Here is a 19,774-nt window from a genome sequence, read left to right as displayed (position 1 = left end):
ATTTAGTAAATTAAGGAAGATGAGCTCTAGAGTGGGCAGGCAGAATTCACTGCCTCTTTCTTGAGTTTTCTTCATCTCCTTGGTAACCAGATTCACCAGAAGATTGGATCGTGAGATCAGACTCATACTGAGAAAGAGAACCTGCATCAAGCTTTCTTAACAAATAAAATACAAATATAAAAATATTTTTATAAAATATATAAATATATTAAAATATATTTTATAAAATATATAAAAATATTTTATATAAAAATATAAATAAACATGAAGTATAGGGTAAATAAGGAGAGGTACAGGACCACCAAAATGGTTTCTCAGGTCCCACCTTGGTGTATCAAGATGTACTTTAACCCAGATTAATTTGGGGTTTCTAAGTAACATCAGTAGCCTCATCACTTACACAAAAGGAAGCTAATTCAACTATAAAATATCTCCAGTATATACTCAGTTGCATAGTTTATATACTCTTTAAGAGATCTTTACCCAATATGTCCAGTTCCCAGGTTTTCTTGTTTTGTTTTGTTTTGTTTTTTACCATAGCTATCCTAGACTAGCAGGTATATCTTGCTAAAAGCATGCCACAGATAAGGGTTCTCCTACTTTTGAATGCTGATTGATAGTTTTCCAATAGCATGTTCACAAGTGGATTTAACCAGGTGTCTTTCCTTCTTTCTTTGTTGAAATAAACTCCTTTACCTTCCTACATCTTTCCTCACCTAAGGGAAATAATCTATTGTATACTATAATTTCCCAGTAACTAATTCCTTTCCAGTAATTACTTCCTACTCATCCTTCAAGGTTAGTTCAGACAGTACGTTTTCTAGGCTTCCCTTTCTTGACCTGCACTGCTGCTGGACAGAATGCCTTTTTATATGCCATTGGTGCACACTGTGTTTATATGTGTTACCACACTGAATTTGATTGCTGATTTGCCTGCCTCTGTGAAAGTTTTGAAAGCAGGTAATGTTTTATTAGCTATAGCACCTAGCACCATTTTTTTTTTTTTTACACAAAGGTCTTAATAAATCTTTGGTAAATTTATAGATGAGTGGAACTCTTATTGTGTGGTTATGAATGTTTGTGGGATATGCAATAATTTAGCAGGGATGAAGTAAAAGCTAATATTTTTCAGGATTATCACTGACCAAAACAGACTACCAAATAACTTTAATTTGAAATCCTATCTCTTAGGTCCTCATGTTTATATAGAATTGACAAGTTGTTAAATACCTAGCTATTTAAGGGCAATCTTTACAAAGAATATTGTTTCTTCATATTATTTCTCAAACTTTGTATATTAGAATTTAATGTATGCTGGGTTTGAGTTCTCATTATAGTTTATAACCTATGCTTACTTTGCCTATATGCAATCTAAAAATGAGTTGACATCATGCTTTTAATTATAGTAAATTAAGTTGTTTCATAATTTCCACAGTATGATGCCTGTAATATTAATCAGACCAAATCATCACATTACATAAAGTTAATCATTAAAATGATCATCATTACCGCATGCAATAGCACTCTATTTTTATTTCACTCAGCATCAACCACGTATCTTCCCTGAATATGGAGATAAAAATCAAAGCTAAGAAGGTTCTTCTTAACTTTCCTTATATGGTATGAAAAGAAAGTAACAACTTGGTTTATTGAGCCTCCAAAATAGAACCTTATAGATGTTTCTCCTTCATTCCCTTGGGTTATTATTGGTGAAGATAAGGACGAGAGGTTTGTATGTTTGCTTCATGTACCACTTGTCCCTCATGAGAACACGTACCATCAAACAAACAAATATGTGTGCCATGAACAGAAATGTTATGTACCAAAACTACAGAGTTGCTGATTATTAGCGATCATTAACAAACATTAGATATTAAAAAGCACTAACACTGACATCTATGAACAGAAGGCTCATTAAACAGTAAAATATTAAGACTCACTGCGTGAGGTTAGACCACTGGTCAGTCTGGACCATCAATTTGTCATGGCAGTGTAACTGACAGCTGAGAAAGAACATCGCTTACTTCGTATTTCAACCTCACAACATTGGATGCTGTGGTCAGGTAGCATGTCATTTGCGTACCCAGTGTTAACGTGCTTTGCGATGTGTATTTAGTAGTCATTGACTCCATATACTACTAGTTGATTGTCATTTCATTAACTTGAATGCCCTCTGGGTTTTCATATTAGTCATTCATCTTAGTAAACAAAATGTTATTCAGAGTCTACTGTGAGCTCATCATTTTGATAGGGCTAAAATTCACTTTATGTCCTTCCATGTGGCATATTGGCTAGAGTATATGCTGATTTGCCAGGCATCTTTTTGACCATTCATTGGCTTATATTCATCATTTGTTAAATATTTGAATATCACTCCTCAACCCTGGGGATAGCAAATTAAATAAGATATTCTTTCTGTATTTAAAGAGTTTTGTGAAGGAATTTACTGTCTAAGAAGTAAATTTATTTAAATTCTATTTTTATTTTTCACTTTTGTATCTTGAGTTATATATTCTATGTCTCAATTATCCACTTTATAAACTATGAGTTCAGAAGTCTATCACTTGGTTCCTGTATTTCATGATTTTACTGTACTTCTGAACTTAGAATAGGAAGCTTGAATCTCTTCTTCCCACTGAGGGCAGCCTTTTTTTTTTTTTTCAAAGATTTTATTTATTTATTTGACAGAGAGAGTGAGCACAAGTAGGCAGAGAGGCAGGCAGAGAGAGAGGGGGGAAGCAGGCTCCCTGCTGAGCAGAGAGCCCAGTGCCAGGCCCTGAGACCAGGACCTGAGCTGAAGGCAGAGGCTTAACCCACTGAGCCCCCCTGGTGCCCTGAGGGCAGCCTTTATCAGGCCAACCCCTTGACCTTTAATTTGCCTTAGACTACATCCTTTCCTAGTCTAATTAACCTTGTTTTGAGATTCCTTAACCAGTACCAGACGAAGTCTCATTCTTTCAAATATATAGAGTTGCTCTCTTTGGACATAAATGAATATCATTCAGGATTTTTGTTTAGCCATTTCAGGATTTTAGCTAAGCTTTGTCATCTCTTAATATATCTTTGGTTTCTCTGAACATCAGTTTCTCTTCTAAGCAAGGAAATAGTGCTTCATCCCACATGGGATTAGTTGTGAGGACAGCAGGCAGCAGAGTGCCTGAGGTTGGGTGCCAAAGCTGTAAGTCATAATACTCAGCATGTTACTAGGTTTTTGACCCACAATAAGGAAAAAATGTTAGTTTAAATCTTAATATTAAAAAAAATAACTAATATATAAGTATCATAATATGTATTCTGTCTGAAAGTTAAAATGAGCCATATGTAAAGCAGTTAAAAGAATATGCTATCGTGGCTCCTGGGTGGCTTGTTCCATTAAGCTTCGACTCTCAATTTGTGGCTCATGTTATGATCTCAGAGTCCTGAGATTAACCCCCTGTCTGGCTCCGTGCTAGGCATGGAGCCTGCTTTAGATTTTCTCTCTCTCTCTCCCTTTGCCCCTCCCCTGACTTATCTCTCTCAAAAAAAAAAAAAAAAGAAAGAAAGAAAGAAAGAAAGAAAGAAAGAAAGAAAGAAAGAAAAAAAATGCCTGCTATGTAAATATCCATTATTGTTATTTTTGTCTTGTTAGATTTCTTAAATAGTGAAAGTAAACTCCTCTGTTGTCCACAAATAACTCAAAGGATATTTCATTTGACACATGACTTTACTTATTTTGAATTCTCATTTTCCTAATATTTCCTTGTTGACTGAGATAAATCTTATCATCTCAAAAAAAAAATTATTATCATCTCAGCTCTCCTTTTCCCAATATAATACAAATACTTTCCAAGTAAATACATATGTTAAAGTGATATCTTCCTATCTTTCCCTTAAAAGTTTTTCCATCTCTTGCATAAAATGAAAAATAGCTACTTAATAGCAAAATAGCAAGAAGTGGTATGATTTATGTCTGCTGCCCAATCGCCTAGTCTAACATGTTTTAGGTAGTATAGAACATATCGAGTTTCAAAAGTAGAATTTCAGAGTAATCTTTGTGGGAGCCACTGTTCACCCTCTCAGCTTCTGTGCACTATCAGATAGTTGGCACAAATACAAGCTACCTGGTGCATATGGAAAATTATGATGTGAACTGAGGAAATACTAAAATTCGGTTTCTTCATGTTCATAATGGCATGTAGTTTTTATGCTCTCAAAAGTAAGAATACAACTAAAGCATGTTCAAGCAATAAATCATTGATAATCATTACTTTAAAAGTTTTGATTTGCTTGCAATGCCCAATTTGGTTTTAATTCAATGCCACATTTGCCAAAAACGTATATGAGATGACCTACACAGAGTAGTAGATACTATCTAAGTATTAATAGAGCAAAAAGTAAAACGGGACAAAGTAGACCCTAAATCAGTCTGAGACATTCTCCCAATATGTACAGCATAGCTCAGGATTTTATTTCTGCCCTTCACAGGAAAGAGTACTATTATAAATATGCATCATGTATTGATTTATTCAAACCATAAACATTTGTCATTGTTATTCAATCAAGTTTGGCATTATCATTAAAATTTAGCATCACTTGACATTTTTGAAACACAATACACTGGTTTATATTGATGAGTTACAAGGCGCTAGATAAGGTAACGCAAATGTGACAGAAGTGATACAGAAACATATCTTATGTAGGAGCCATATTTAGTTTGTAATTAGAACTGTTCAAGGACTAGTTTGCCTTCTACAAATCATACATTTTATTTTGTGGAAAATTAAAAAGGCATCTGAAGTTCTTTGGCCTTCTCTTTTTCTTAACGTTGTTCTTGGGCCACCTTTCTATTAGAAGCATAAGCCCAGTTGCTAAGTGGTATTGAATAGTTTGAAGCATGATTGAAAGGAGAAATTAATTCAGAAAATTACAACTACAAATAAATAATATTTACTTACTTGCACCTTCCATATGTTAAGTTCTGCTTTAGTTCTGCTTTAGGTGCTTTACATTTCTAAATTGCTTTAAGTAACACCATATACCAGGTAATTAGGTATTATCCCCATTTTACGTATAAGGATCCTCAAAATCAGAGAGATTTTTTTAGAGACTATCTCAAGTAAGCAGTGGAAGCTGGTTTCAAACCTGATTCAATTCCACTTACCTGTGTAAACAATTTTGAGATCTATTGTTTTGTATATTTGCTACCCATGACATACCAATATCTAGTATTTTTTATATCAGTAATTTCTTAGTTTTCCAAATTTTAAGGCTTTAAGGCCAATATTCAAAACATACCTTGAATAAGACATAGACTCAATAGTTTCATGCCAATATATAGTAATGACCAGTGTTCCTCAGGTTTTTTTAAAGATTTTATTTATTTGAGACAGAGAGAGCACAAGGGGTCAGAAGGAGAAGCAGACTCCCCTGCCTAACAGGGAGCCTGACTTGGGGTTCAATCCCAGAACCCTGGGATCATGACCTGAGCCGAAGACAGACTCTTAACCAACTGAGCCACCCAGGTGCCCCATGTTTTTGTTTTTGTTTTTTAAATTATCCCTCTAGGAGCCTTTTTAAACTTTTTTTTCCTAGTTAACCCCCCCCACACACACACACAAACACACTATAATTTTAATACTCCTGATATCATGTGTATCGGTTTATGTACTACTGCTCTTATGGGGCAGGGTGCCACAAATTATTATGACATCAAAGATTCTTTCCTTCCTTAAGAATCCGTTTTTGCTCCCTTATGGGTGATATTACTCTCATTGAGAATGTATGGTGTAGATGCATGCCTGGTGTAGACCAACCAACTAAGTTCAGAGCTAGTCAGCTATAGTCTGGTAAGACAGTGGTTCACAAACTGTCATTTCTAAACCAAAGCATGCCATCACATAGGAATTTGTTAGAAATGCAGATCCTCATGCCTTATCCAATCCTATAGAACTAGAAATTCTGAGGGTGGGTCCATGCAGTCTGTTTTAACAAGCCCTCTAGGTGATTCTGATGCATGCCAAAGTTTGCAACCACTAATTATGGACAGAGTGTTGAGAGGTGGGTTTATGGCTTGATCACAAGATTGAGCAGGTCAACTTATGACTCACTTTTTTCATCTTGATGTTGCCCAGACAACTCCTGGTTTGGAGCTTACACATATGACTTTCTCAACCTCACTTGTCAGGGTCCTACTAAGAACCCACCTATCTTCCATGAGGGAGGGAAAGAATGAGACTTGATACCCACCTCAGCCTCTCCAATAGTACATTTTTTTGAAAAAACAAAAACAAAAACAAAAAACCAACTCAACATACTACATAGGGTTATATTGACAAAGGCCTGGATTCCCCAAAAAATAGTAAATGGAAAAATGAATAGATATGTAAGTATTAACATTCTGTCTTGATAGACATCCCATTATGAGAATAAAAATGAAAATGAGGGTGTTCCACATATGAGGTAATAGATGTGGAAGAACTGGGAATTTGTCAAGAACACGCTCATTTCTCTTTCTTAAATTTCTCATTTGCCTTTTTATGAAAGTAAGATTAAAATGTTCTTTCTTTCTTTTTTTTTTTTTAAGATTTATTTATTTATTTGAACAGACAGAAATCACAAGGAAACAGAGAGGCAGGCAGAGAGAGAGGAGGAAACAGGCTCCCCACTGAGCAGAGAGCCCGATGCGATGCGGGGCTCGATCCCAGGACCCTGAGATCATGACCTGAGCTGAAGGCAGAGGCTTATTAACCCACTGAGCCACCCAGGCGCCCCAAAATGTTATTTATTTCTTGATTCCACAGTTTCTCAGTCTTCTTTTTTCTACCTACCATTTTAATCACGTACTTGCCAAGATTGGCTCACCCACTTTATTAACTTATTTCCAGTTTAGCTAATGCGACCCATTAATAATCAGAAATATCTATTTTCATACGTAGCATGATTTAAAAGAGAACTTATACTACAGAAGTGAAAGCATATGGAAAACCGGGCTGCTAGAGCCAAAACCTTACATGGCACCAACCATAGAGCAGCAGTCCTGAGAACTTGAGAAATATCTTGTGATGCCATGCACTTTAAACTTCCATGTGACAACTCCAACCGATGGAAGGCTCCCCTGAATCAGTGATTTGCAAAATGTAAATAGCTGATAACTGAACCTCAACTTTGATGAAAGAAAAGGCTTCATGTTAGTTTAACCATAGAGTAGAGTACATAATTGAATTAAAAATCAACATTCAATACAGAAGAAGTTTTTCTCTGTTTTGTTTTGTTTTAGGTGGAACTTGCTAAGGAAAAAAGGTGTGAATTCTTGCCTTTTCTGTCTCCACGGAAGGTTATATTGAAAGAAGGGAGAATTGTCGCCGTGCAGTTTGTTCGAACAGAGCAAGATGAAGCGGGAAACTGGCATGAACATGAAGATGAGATAGTCACTCTGAAAGCCGATGTGGTCATCAGTGCCTTTGGTTCAGTTCTGAGCGATCCTACAGGTAGAGTATCAGGAGCTGAAATGTGTTAGGCAATTGTCTGTTATTTTAGTGCCATAATAGTTTCCAGTTTTCAGGGAATTGTTTTTCACTTTAACATTCATTTTTTTCTTCTAGTATAAAATCCAAGCAATTTTGATTTAAAAGGCTTAGAAATGGCATTGAATGCTTATACAGAATTATTTTTACAGTGGTGGGAATTGAAAATAAATTAATCTTTCTTGTAAACTGATAATCAAAATACATATTCTATTTTGCAGTAACGTTTGCCTGTTTCCTCTAAGAGTGGCTTTTTCTTCAATTAGACATTGAGTAAGAAAGTGTGACAGAGAAGGTACCTGGGTGGCTCAGTGGGTTAAAGCCTCTGCCTTTGTCTCAGGTCATGATCTCAGGGTCCTGGGATGGAATCCCATATCAGGCTCTCTGCTCAGCAGGGAGCCTGCTTCCTCCTCTCTCTATCTCTCTCTCTCTGCCTGCCTCTCTGCCTACTTGTGTTCTCTGTCAAATAAATAAAATATTAAAAAAAAAAAAAAAGAAAAGAAAATGTGACAGAGAAGTTATAACAACCAATCATCAATGATTCAGACAAATTAAGACCAAATGAATAGGCAAAAATAGAATTCAGGTGTACTGCTCTCTTCATGCCAGACCATCACTAGAAAAATCAAAATAATCAAATTAGAAAGTTTGAACTCCTCTCATTTCATCTGGATGGCATAAATGGACATGCTATGGAAGAACAAAATGCTTTAAAAAAAAGTATAATAAGAAAGGGAAATGTCTTATATAGTATTCCAACTGAGTAATAAGTCAGTCAATTAAGGAGGGTGTAGTGTATTTTCACCACACTCAGTGTTTTTATGGGTCACTGTAGATGAAAGCTTAGGTATTTATGCATCTTCATTTTGCAAATTCTTTACCTTTTAATACACATTGTTGAAATGGTGATTAACTCTTTTATTTACTGAAAGGAAAATAAAAGGCATTTCTCCAAGTCAGAGATTCACTGTGAATAGTAATAACAAAAAATCGAGACCTGACAATTTCTATGACTCCCTACTATATCCGTGCTAAAATTACATTTTGTGTCTAAAATAAAATTATAATCTGTGTCTGAAAAATGCAAATGTGCATAAGTAAAAAATTCAGCCAGTCATCAGGATATTTTATCTGCAGGACATCAAACATCTTGATATTTGGAAACATCCAGATGTTTAATGTCATCAAGATAAATGTTTTCAAATAGCTGGATGATGGCCTGAATTTGTCACTTTTCATCTAGATGTTTATGTGATATGTAGACACAGTCACAGTTTGGTTTGTTTATTCATTAACTGGGTTCAGGAAGAAAAAAAAAAAGAAACATACGTAAATTGCATTCTATCATCTAAAAAATCATACTGTTCTTGTTACTCAGCACATCACCTGAAGCTGAGTAAAAAGTTGAATCATATTTAACTAGCAATTAAATCACCTGTTATGATTCACTTATCAAGGACTAATTTAGCTTACCCTTCGAAATTTATGTTTCACAACTGACATCTCTAATATTAAGAAAAATGTATTTTTTCCCAAATAAACCTAAGTAGATGTGACTCAGATCATATAAAACAGCTTTCGCAAAACTTAGGCTCATTTGCATGAAAAGTGAAAGATTTAACTTAGTATTTAAAATATGAAATTCAAGAAAGTTTGATCTAGTCATGTTTATTTGACAAAGTCATTCCAGAATGTATTTATGTATTCTACTTGTGCATGTTTCTTCCAGGGTTTCACATGTACTACTCGTATACATCTAGACAAGTAAAGGAAAAACGGCCTGCACTTTCCTCTTTTTCCCTTCTCCTCTTGTCTTGAAATAACAGATGCTTGAAAAAATTATCGTTAAATAGAATTATTTGCTTTTCCAGGGCCTTTCAATGTTTGCATTAATAAGAAGCTACTTTCCAAGCAAGAGGGGTGCTGGAAAAGCTGGAAGGTGAACTAGCATTCATGCCTCTCTTTCCCTCTAGAAGTTTTCAGTACTGTTTTTTGAGTGGAAAACATTAAAGGGAGGAAGGGAATCAATAATTGTTAGAGTTTTACCAAGAAGATCTTACCCAAATGGCATTTAAAATTTTTGTTTAAATTTCAAAGTCAGCAAGTTTTCATATGGACACACATATTAGCTATAGTGAAAATCAGTTTATAGGAAGCAAGTTGTCCATTCAGGTAAGAAGAGACACTGTTCATGTCTCCCTTTTCTACCTTAAGTCTTATTCCTTCTTGATACCTGTGTGATGCGATTTATGTGTGACACTATTGTGAGCATCACACATGTGATACTATGTGATTTAACATATTTATCTCTAACACCTTTCTTAAACTGTTGACCTGCCTCTCCACCCCTCTTCCCTCCTTCCCAGCCTCACTATGCACAGGCTTCTATGAACTGCATGCCTAACTATATGACATTTTCTCAGTCCTCATTCTATTTTCTGCATTTGACAATGTTAAATATTTCTTTCTATTTGAAATGCTCTCTCTAAGTCACTTAACCTTTCTGAGCCTTAGCTTCTTCCTCTATAAAAAAACAAGCATAATAAAACCTTCTCCCCTTACCTTTCAGGACTGTTGTCAGAATTAAAATGAAGTAACGTGAAAGTGCTTTGGAAATGTAACACATTATTATTGTTTATGACACTCTGTTTTCTTGTTTTTTTTTTCTTTTAACTATTCCTCTTTTGAGCCTATCACTGAATAGTTTTCTCCCTCTAGCTTATTACTTTTTAGTGCTTTCCAAAGTTCAGACTTCACCTATTATCTCTTAATATATTTAATCCTTCAGTGTACCAACCACCTCATCAATTCATTTATTATTCATACATACATTCATTCCTATAAGAAAGACTTAATAAACAACTTCTATGTGCCAGGTTGAGGCTAGACTTACAGTAGACACTATTTCACTTCTGTGTAACTGGCTTCAAAATCTCTCTCTCCACTCTATGTCTCAGAAGACATTTCATCCTTTCTTATATGACCTGTGTGTAACAAACATTTACTCAGCATCTCATGGATACCCAATACTAAGTTGTATTCTGGGGAGTACTAAGATGAATGAGCTATTCCTTCTACTTAAAAACCTCACAGACTGGGGCATGGGTCAGACTTTTAAACAAATAATTGTTTTACCAAGTGAGAAATAATGTATTTAGAGACATGAACCAAGTAAGGAAGGATCACCTCATGAGGTTTCCCTAAGGCAGATTGCACCTCAACTTTGCTGTTATTTAAATGGTACTGTAGTTCTCCCATCGCTAATGTTCAAGATGTTTTCCCAGATTCAAATATCTAATTCCAGTTTTCTTTTCATTACATTCGCCAGTGTTACTGTACAGCCTGCATACTGTAGGATGAAGCTCTTTGCACTTGAGAACTTCAGCAAGTGGCTCTATATATACTATGAACCCAGCTTTATTTCCCATTCTTCCCTGTAGGATTCCTCCCAATATCTTCACACAGGTGGATTCCATACTGGTTATTCAGAAAGTCCTCGCTGAATGCATTATATAAATATAAATATATGCTGAAGAATTCAAGGCATGAAATAAACTTGACAGAGAAAGTATGGTGATAACATTTTCTCAGCATTCTCTGATTATAGTATTTTAAATGAAAATACTTGTAGCATCTCAGTTATATCAATAACACATATTTATAAAAGTAACCTAAATTGGGAAATTTCAAGGAAATTAAATTTTTAATCTCAGGGTTTTTTTCCCCTTGTACATACCACGTTACTTTTGCAAGTTCTTAATTTGTGAGTCTCACAAAGAATATAAAATAACTTTACTTAGTATTAAGCACCCAATATATCTGTAATAAATCCTTCCTGTTGTAAAAATGGTGAAAGCCTCAAAGCTTATAGAAAAGTATATCAAATTTATAAAACAAATACGGATAATATCCTTGGATTATAGTTGCTAATTATTTCATTGCTAATGAGGCTAATAACATATATGAGTGATCATCATTATTTTATCTAATTCTATTTTATTTCTATTTCATTTTTTGGGTCGTAGCAGTGAGTGGTAAATAGGAACAAAAGACTCTATTCCACATCCCTCTGCATGGAATATATATGTGCTTATTAGGAACACAATTTAATTGAATCCTTCATTAACTACTGTCCCAAATTCTAAAGGCAGTGTGGTGTTTGATTTCTAATTTGATTGCGATAATAAAGTCTCAGCCCTATTTGATATCTTTCCTGTGAAAAACTAAGAGTGGTTCTACCTTTTAAAAATTCTAATCCATTCGCTCTAAGTATGTAAGATTCCAAATCACATTAAATTGGGATTTTATTGTTCAAGACTGATTTTAAAGTCTGTCAGCAAATTAAGCACAAGCTACCTCTACTGGCATTTCTAGTCCACAAACATTGCCCTTCAGTGGAAATTTAAAAACCTTTATATATTTCAACAATAGGTATTTTGTGATACACGAAGTCTCCTCATCTGCTAAACACCAATGTCAGAGTTTATTGAATTGAATGTTCTCTTACTTTGTTTGTTTGGACAGTCTCAGGTTTAAGAGACTCCTTGCTTATTCTAAGTTTATCTTCCCTTCTCTTTCTGCTTGGAACCAAATGGCCATTTGTGGAAGTGTGCATATCTTTTCTGTTAGTTTCGAGCTGATGAGGATAATTGTTAGCATTTTCATCAATCTCACAGCTTCATTTTTCCAGTGGACTTAATAATAACAGTTGGCCCTGTCCTCACCTTCCAGCAGATCTAGATGACGTAATTTTATGTGACTTTGAATATGCTTCCAGACAACTGAAGAAAGGCACTCTAGCCCTTGCCATGACCTCTGTGCCCCTTCTATACACTGCATCCAACCATCCTCTCATTTTTTGAAATGTTGACTTTAAAAAGAGCTGTATGCTTTGATCTTCTAGAACTTATTGCAATTTATCTTCCAGTTAGATTGTAAACCCCCAATACATAAAGACTGTACCTTTATAGTAAGTTGGAGTCCCAAGAGTAGCCAACATATTAGTGTGCCTATAGTAGATGGATAATATATAGTTGTGTAATGGACTTGATCCATGTTAAGTTACTAATTTTTTACACCTATTTGTCATTTCTTCCCACTATGTGGCCAGTTTGGTTTATTTATTTTTTTAGAAAATAGAAAAGTTAGATACAGTTCTGTTTTCTTATTGTTATTGATTTTTTTTCTGTTTTGGCATAAATTTTTGCATTCTTTATAATCCAATATATACTATACCTAATTAGAGGCTGTCTGGTGTAGCATGGGTTCTGGAGCCAGGCTGCGCAGCTGGGAACCTGGCTCCCTTAGTCTCTTTGTACTTCATGGTCCCGATCTTTTAAGGAGGGTTGATTATAGTATCTACCTTCTCAAGTTATTTTAAGAACAAATGAATGATATATGTAAAACACTTAAATATCTATCTGGCATATGGTAAGCATCTCCTAGATGTTACTATCCTTACATAACAAAGCATATTTTAATAATTAAATTGCATTATATTATATCCTTGTGATAGTATGAATGTTGTCTAGGAATAAAAATCAAGACTTCATCTGGGAACTTAGAGGTTCTGTGGATATGTCTTTGTAAATAAGTAAAGAATGTGCTTTTACATTTATGATTTTTTAAATATGAAAAAGTTCCGTATATTTGGTTAGTTTTTTGCAGAAAAAGATTATACAGACTGTAACTGTATCATACATTTTAAAATGTTTTATTATCAATTCTGATGTTTTTCATACTATCATCAAAGGGAATGAAATCTTTCAGTTAATTTTTAGTAGTAGTTAGAAATCTCCATTTTGAGTTTCTGCAAATCATTTTTTTTGAAGATTTATTTATTAATATTAAAGTGAGAGAAAGCACAAGCAGGAGGGGCTGGGAGCGGGAGAAAGGATCTCAAGCAGACTCTGGGCTGAGTGCAGAGCCCAACCTGGAGCTCTGTCTCCCTCAGGATCCTGACCTGATCCTGACCTGAGCCAAAACGAAGGGTCAGACACTTAACCGACCGTACTACCCAGGTGCCCCCAAATCAGGTATATAAAGAGAAAAGGATTTTTAATAACTTCTTTTCCTCTTAAAAAGAGTGAAATTGGGCTAGGTTTTCATTTGTTTAAATTTTTGATGGATCTCTGTTACTTTTAAGGAGAGGGAAAAGCACTTTTGAGGATACTAAGTTTGAGTTTTAAGTGCTTGAAAATTATGGGATGATATAATTAAGATTAAAAATCTGTGTTTTTGGAAGGGAGACATAGGATGAATGGTGGCAATAAAGCTACATGGCACTGCTCTGGCGAGCAAATGATAAAGGGAACTCTCCTGGCATAGCAAGGAATGTGTGGCCCTCCTTCTAGGAAAGGAGTTTATCTACTTCTTGAGTGCCTACATTTTCTTTCTGTTCAGCTTGCTAGAAATAACAAGAAAACACAAAGCCTTCTTTAGTTCTTTCTGAATCTTCAGTGAAACCCTCAGAAACCAATTGCCTTGATATCATTAATTGAAGTTAGTTTCATAAAGGGAGTGTTTTGGGGGGAAAAGGATTTTAAAATCACTTACCAGTTCTTTTTATTGGAAAACTCTAATAAAAGTTTTTTAAAACCTCATGGGGGCGGGTGCTGGGCGGCTCAGTGGGTTAAAGCCTCTGCCTTTGGCTAGGGTCATGGTCCCAGGGTCCTGGGATGGAGCACCGCATGGGGCTCTCTACTCAGCAGGGAGCCTGCTTCCTCCTCTCTCTCTGCCTGCCTCTCTGCCTACTTGTGATCTCAGACTGTCAAATAAATAAATAAATAAATCTTAAAAAAAAAAAACAACCTCATGGGAGTAAATCAAAGGTTCTGCCAATACCAGCTTCTAGTGTAGCTTTGATTCACTTGCCTCTGTACTGAAAAGAAGTGCAGGCCATGGGTTAATGTGCCCTATTCTGGCCTAAGTCAGAGCTAGAAATTGCCAGTTAGGCAAGAAATTGTGTGCACGAGACCCTGACAGTGAAGACTTTCAGGAATTTTTCAAATGTGTCCATTTGTCCTCAGTTACTTATGTGTTAAAGTAAACCTAGGAAAAAGTTTTTTAAGTGAGCACTGGGTGAGCCTGGTAATAATGATTATCTGTGCTTTAAGACATAGCATCAATATGCTTTGCTTGTTTTATTCCTTATTATGGTAATTCACTGAGAGAGTTGGAAACACTGTGCCATTTTAATAACTCCCCCTCCCTCTTAAACTAGTGTCTTCCACTTTTCAAACAAGGAAATATCTCTTGCAGAAGCTACTGGTTGCACTTAGAGATTGAGCAAATTTTCTTTGAACAATTGTCTACTCTTTGTGGCCTCCAGCTTACAAAATTCCTCTTCTCCCTTACCAAAGATAAAGAGGAGGGGAGAGGAATGGGTACCAGGTTGAGACTATGCCGTAACTGGTCAAATTTTCACTGTTGGATGCATTTTTTTTTTTTAAATAAATGGAAATACTGGCAACAAAGTTCCAGGGAGCAGACTGTGGAGTACTGGACTTCATTAGAGACAGGAGAACTTTTTGGTTGACAGCACAAATGTCAGAGTAAGGGGCTTACTGAATAACAGAACTGAGAATGGATGAGATAGAATTGAGAACTAAACCTGGCAGTCCAGTGTAACTTACTGGACATGTTATAGCACAGTAACTTGCATGGGACTTTTCTTTCTACTTCTAAATGTGCTGGGATGGACTTCAAAAATCTTATATTCTACTGCCTTCATTTCGCAGGCATATTTGTTTAACTAATAACCACTGATAGCCTGCTATTCTAGGTGCTCAGCTTAGGTTCTTGGGATAAAGTGCTGAAAAGGCCAATGCAAACATTGTCTCCAGGAATGCAGTTTAACAGGGGAGAGAAACAATGAAGATAAGCTGTGCTAGAGGGAAGCACAGAATACAGTCTGAGGGTTCAGGGAAGCTTCCTAGAGGAAGTGGGTTATAACTGAAACTTTGAGGGGTATGTGGGAGTTTACAGGTGGAATGGGGGTGGGAAGGGAGGGAGCCCCAGGGAGATTATGCAACTTGCTCAACAGCACACTGTTAGATTAAACAGTCATTTTACAGTCATCTTAAAAAGCTATATATATAAAAAAAATCTTGTCTTTTTGAAAGTTGTCATCAGCCTACTTATTTCATGCATGTTCTCATCTTTATAAATGAAGGTCTGAATTTTCCATTTTTATTCCTAAAATTGAGCTTTTTATTTTATGATTTTTACCACTTATTCTCTCATGATTCATCATGCAGCAAATATTTCTTAATGTCCAGCTATGTTATATGCACTGGCCAGGTGCTAGGAATACAAATATGAGTAAAAGAGAGTCTTTGCACTTCAGGGATCCATGGGCTAATGGAAGAAACAGGCACATACATGCATACATTGTAACACAATGTGCTAATTTTGAGATCACATTTGGACTGGGTTTTAGAACTTTAGTAGGAGTTGCCCTGTTAGAGGGAATATCATACTCAAAAATGTAAGCTGACAAATGGTTTCATGTGACCAGGCAATGGTGAGAAATTCTGTTTAGCTGGAGCAGATGATGTATGATAAAATAAGGGTGGGACATGGGTAAGGGATAGGATGGTAGGAAATTTGACTACAAGCTTATATAGACTCCAGAGACTTATATGCTATACTAGGGATTTTGAATTGTATTCTTTAGACATCCGTAATAAATGGAAGTTTTAGATATGGGGGAGATCTTTATTGTTAAGGAGATAATACTGTTAAGTGCTTGGATCTTGCACCATTTGTGTATTCTTCAAATAATTGGGAATTAGAAACCATGAAATCATCTTTGAGGTGGTTCATATCAGAAGGCAAATGTGTTTTCTAATATTGAGCACCTGAATTAGGCAGTTATTCACTCAGTCATGGGTGTGATCCCACAGTGTAGATCCCCTAATGGGAAGATATCCCAGTAGGATTGTTGGTACTAGGGAAGGGGGAGAACCTGTGCCCAAAGGGGCAGCTCCGGAAACTATATGCATGACAGAAGTGAGTTATGTATGGCTAATTTCTCCTTCCAAATTCACAAATTATGATTACTAATTTCAGCTTTTTGAGGACTGGTAAGATACAGAGACACCACAACTGTTATAAAAATGATTGTTTCCCTACATGGAAAGAGGCATCAGGAGTATGGAGGAAGTATGTTACTCCACCACAGGGGCAGTAATGTTAAAAAAAAAAAAAAAATGGCCTGGAATTAAGATAGAATAGTATCAACAAAACCAATTAAAAGACGGTGTTAGTTTAAGTGGCTTCTGATTAAGGTTCAAGTAGGTGGACCTCCAGAAGAACATTCAGGACAAGACATATTTCTTTCTTTTTTTTTTTTTTAATTTTTAATTTTTTTTTTTTTAAGATTTTATTTATTTTGACAGAGAGAGAGAGAAATCACAAGTAGGGAGAGAGGCAGGCAGAGAGAGAGAGGAGGAGGAAGCAGGCTCCCCTCGGAGCAGAGAGCCTGACATGGGGCTTGATCCCAGGATCCTGGGATCATGACCTGAGCCGAAGGCAGAGGCTTTAACCCACTGAGCCACCCAGGGACCCCAGGACAAGACATATTTCTTAAATAGAAGAATCATGATTTGGTCATCTGTCTGATTTAAAAGCTTGCATGTGGAGTATCTAGCATGGTAATTTGATGAGATGTTCTTAATGCTGATAGCGTTCAGGAACACAGCAGATGGAACAGATCTGAGTGAAACGGTGACTTGTTGCATTTGGATTTCCTCACCCGTTCAGCTGGAAAAGGGACTAGAACTCAGGAAATAGAGAATGATTGAAAATAGACATTGGGAATTATTATATATCATATGTCTTGTTTTTTTCACTGTCACAACCCAGTACCTAGAACAGGGCTATTCATCGATTGACTTGAAGAATGAAAGCTATCATAGCCTTTGGTTTGATAACATCCTCTTAAAAGTATAAGAGAGCATATGTGGCATTTCTTCTGGAATTCCAGAAATATCTCACCTACCACATAATGAAGGGGAAAAGTCAATTTGTTACTGCTGCTTTTCAGGTGGTAAATATCTTAAGGAAGATATGCTGTCAAGCCTCTTTTATTCCATGATTCTGTACCTTTGCTCTCTTACTGATATGTGTGGTTCTTTATACAACCATTTCATTTTATAAAGCCTAATAATAAGACATTAATATCTCCTTTGTAGTATTTGATCCTATCATGAGAATGCACTCTTTTTAATATTCCCTGTATACAGTCTTGCTTTCAACTATATTTTGGGCAAGAACCGTTCTTGGGAACCCAAAGGTAGAACTGTACATGTTTTCTTTAAAATTGCCCTAATTATCAGATACTTTAATGGCTGGAAGTGAGGATGAGGTGGTGGAATCTATGCAAGTACTGGCATTTCTGCAGAATAACCAACCAAAATAATGGAACCTTTGCAGAGTTTTTCTTTGGAATTATTTTAAAAGGATGGAGGTGATGGGGAAGGAGGTCAGACTGATAACAGTGTTAAAAGTGGTTTGGAATCAAAATCACATCACTTACAACTGCCTTACACATCCATTTGAAGTACAACATGATATTTCTGTAATTATTTTACTTCCCTCTAATAACTGCATAGGAATAGGTTTGTTTCCCCAGTGAATAGCTCTGTTCAGAGCCTTCCCTTATCTTTATTTTCCAGGTTTCACTAGTGGTTGATATCATATGCATTCTTACAGGGAGACAGTGGATAAATCAGTAGTTTTCCATCAAATCAAAGATTATATTCAAGAGGTAGAGCAGTGGCATGAAACAACTTTTGCTGGGGAAAGAAGGTAGAAAATGGAAAAATAACATAATTGTTTCAGAGAACAGAAATCACAAGACATAGATGATGTTATTCAACATTTAGTGAATGTAATAGATGTCCGGGGCTTTTCTGACCATGGCCAATTATATTTGTCTTTTAAATGTTAGTTAGCTATTATATACTTAAAGTTTATTCTAAAACCTAATATTCATGTGAAGTATTAAACTACACTAAGCTGCTACACAATGTGAAATCAAGATGTAAAATTTAGTTAAATTATAAAGTAATGATGTATATTTTATACTAATATACTTAGTAATAGGTATTTTGTTTTGCAGATTGTTTTGTTATTGGTTACTTTGCATTTGTATTTTTGGCTAACAGCACAAAATAAAAATAACAATATACCTAATTTAAGATAGTCTTTGGTTAGGTAAGTCATTGACCTGCAAAAGTTTTAATTGTATCAATTAGAAAATTACATTGGATCATATTTAATATCTATCTTCCAAATATGGAAGCTACTCAATTCAAATGGAATATATATATATATATATATATGTAATTTATTAGGTGTCCCAAATGTGCTGGCTTTGCTGGAGGAGAAAGCCAGCATTAATATTAATATCCATTCAGAGGTCCCACCCAACATTTATAGAGACTAATGCCAACCTTTTTTTTCATGTTAGCCATACTTATATTTTGTAATTATGAATCTCTCTGAAGTGTTTCCAAAGGACCTTTATTTACTAGCCATTTATTCTTATATATGAATGAATGAGTGTCAAGCATATTATGCACTATATGCTTGACAAATATCCAGTGATCTTCCAAGTCCTCTGAAAAGTGTATTGACAAATCACTTGATTTAATATGTCCCTTTTATTTTCCCCTATATTTGTACACTGCTACCATATGAACTTCTACCTCCTTAGTATGGAGGCATTGTTCTCATATGTTAGAATCTAAAATTAGCCCCCTTCACCCATGGTGGGATTGAAACCAAATACCTCAATTTAATTTTGATACTCTTTTAATATCCCCCCCTACATACTCATGGGACCTTATTTCCCATTCTTTCGTTCTGTATTTGCTAAGTATATTCGTTTCTGTGTTAGGTCCTCTACATTGTCCCTGTCTACTGGAGCTTTCAGTCTAATAGAGAGAGAAAAATATACCTAAATAAAAATGCCATTAGATAGATAGTGACACAAGGAGAAATAGATAACCTATTAGTGTAACACTCAAGGTGGAGAGATGACTATCAGCTCTAAGAATCAAAGAAGGTTTTATGGAAGCAATGTCATTTGTAGAGATGAGGATTGGGGAGGACTTAAGAGAGCAGAAATAGGGAAAGCACATTTCAGCACAGTGAACAGGTAGATACGTACACAGAATGGTCACTTCGGCCAGATCATAATGAGTTGCTGTAAAGGTGGAAAAATATATCGTTGCTAACTTACAACTTGCTTTTAATGTTAGGCT

At 35.6% G+C, this 19,774-nt stretch overlaps 1 protein-coding gene across 5 annotated transcripts in view; it reads left to right on the top strand.

The window, feature by feature from the left end:
* Nucleotides 1–19,774, top strand: part of DPYD (dihydropyrimidine dehydrogenase) — an 831,034-nt gene that overhangs the window by 370,468 nt on the left and 440,792 nt on the right. For all 5 annotated transcript variants that reach the window (XM_082686466.1, XM_082686464.1, XM_082686465.1 and 2 more), the window contains one exon: nucleotides 7,256–7,466. In XM_082686466.1, the coding sequence (XP_082542592.1) occupies nucleotides 7,256–7,466 (211 nt within the window). The remainder of the gene's footprint in view (nucleotides 1–7,255; nucleotides 7,467–19,774) is intronic.

This window comes from Mustela nivalis (assembly GCF_964662115.1).
Source record: "Mustela nivalis genome assembly, chromosome: 10".
NCBI lineage: Eukaryota > Metazoa > Chordata > Mammalia > Carnivora > Mustelidae > Mustela > Mustela nivalis.
This window is presented reverse-complemented; position numbering and strand designations above follow the sequence as displayed.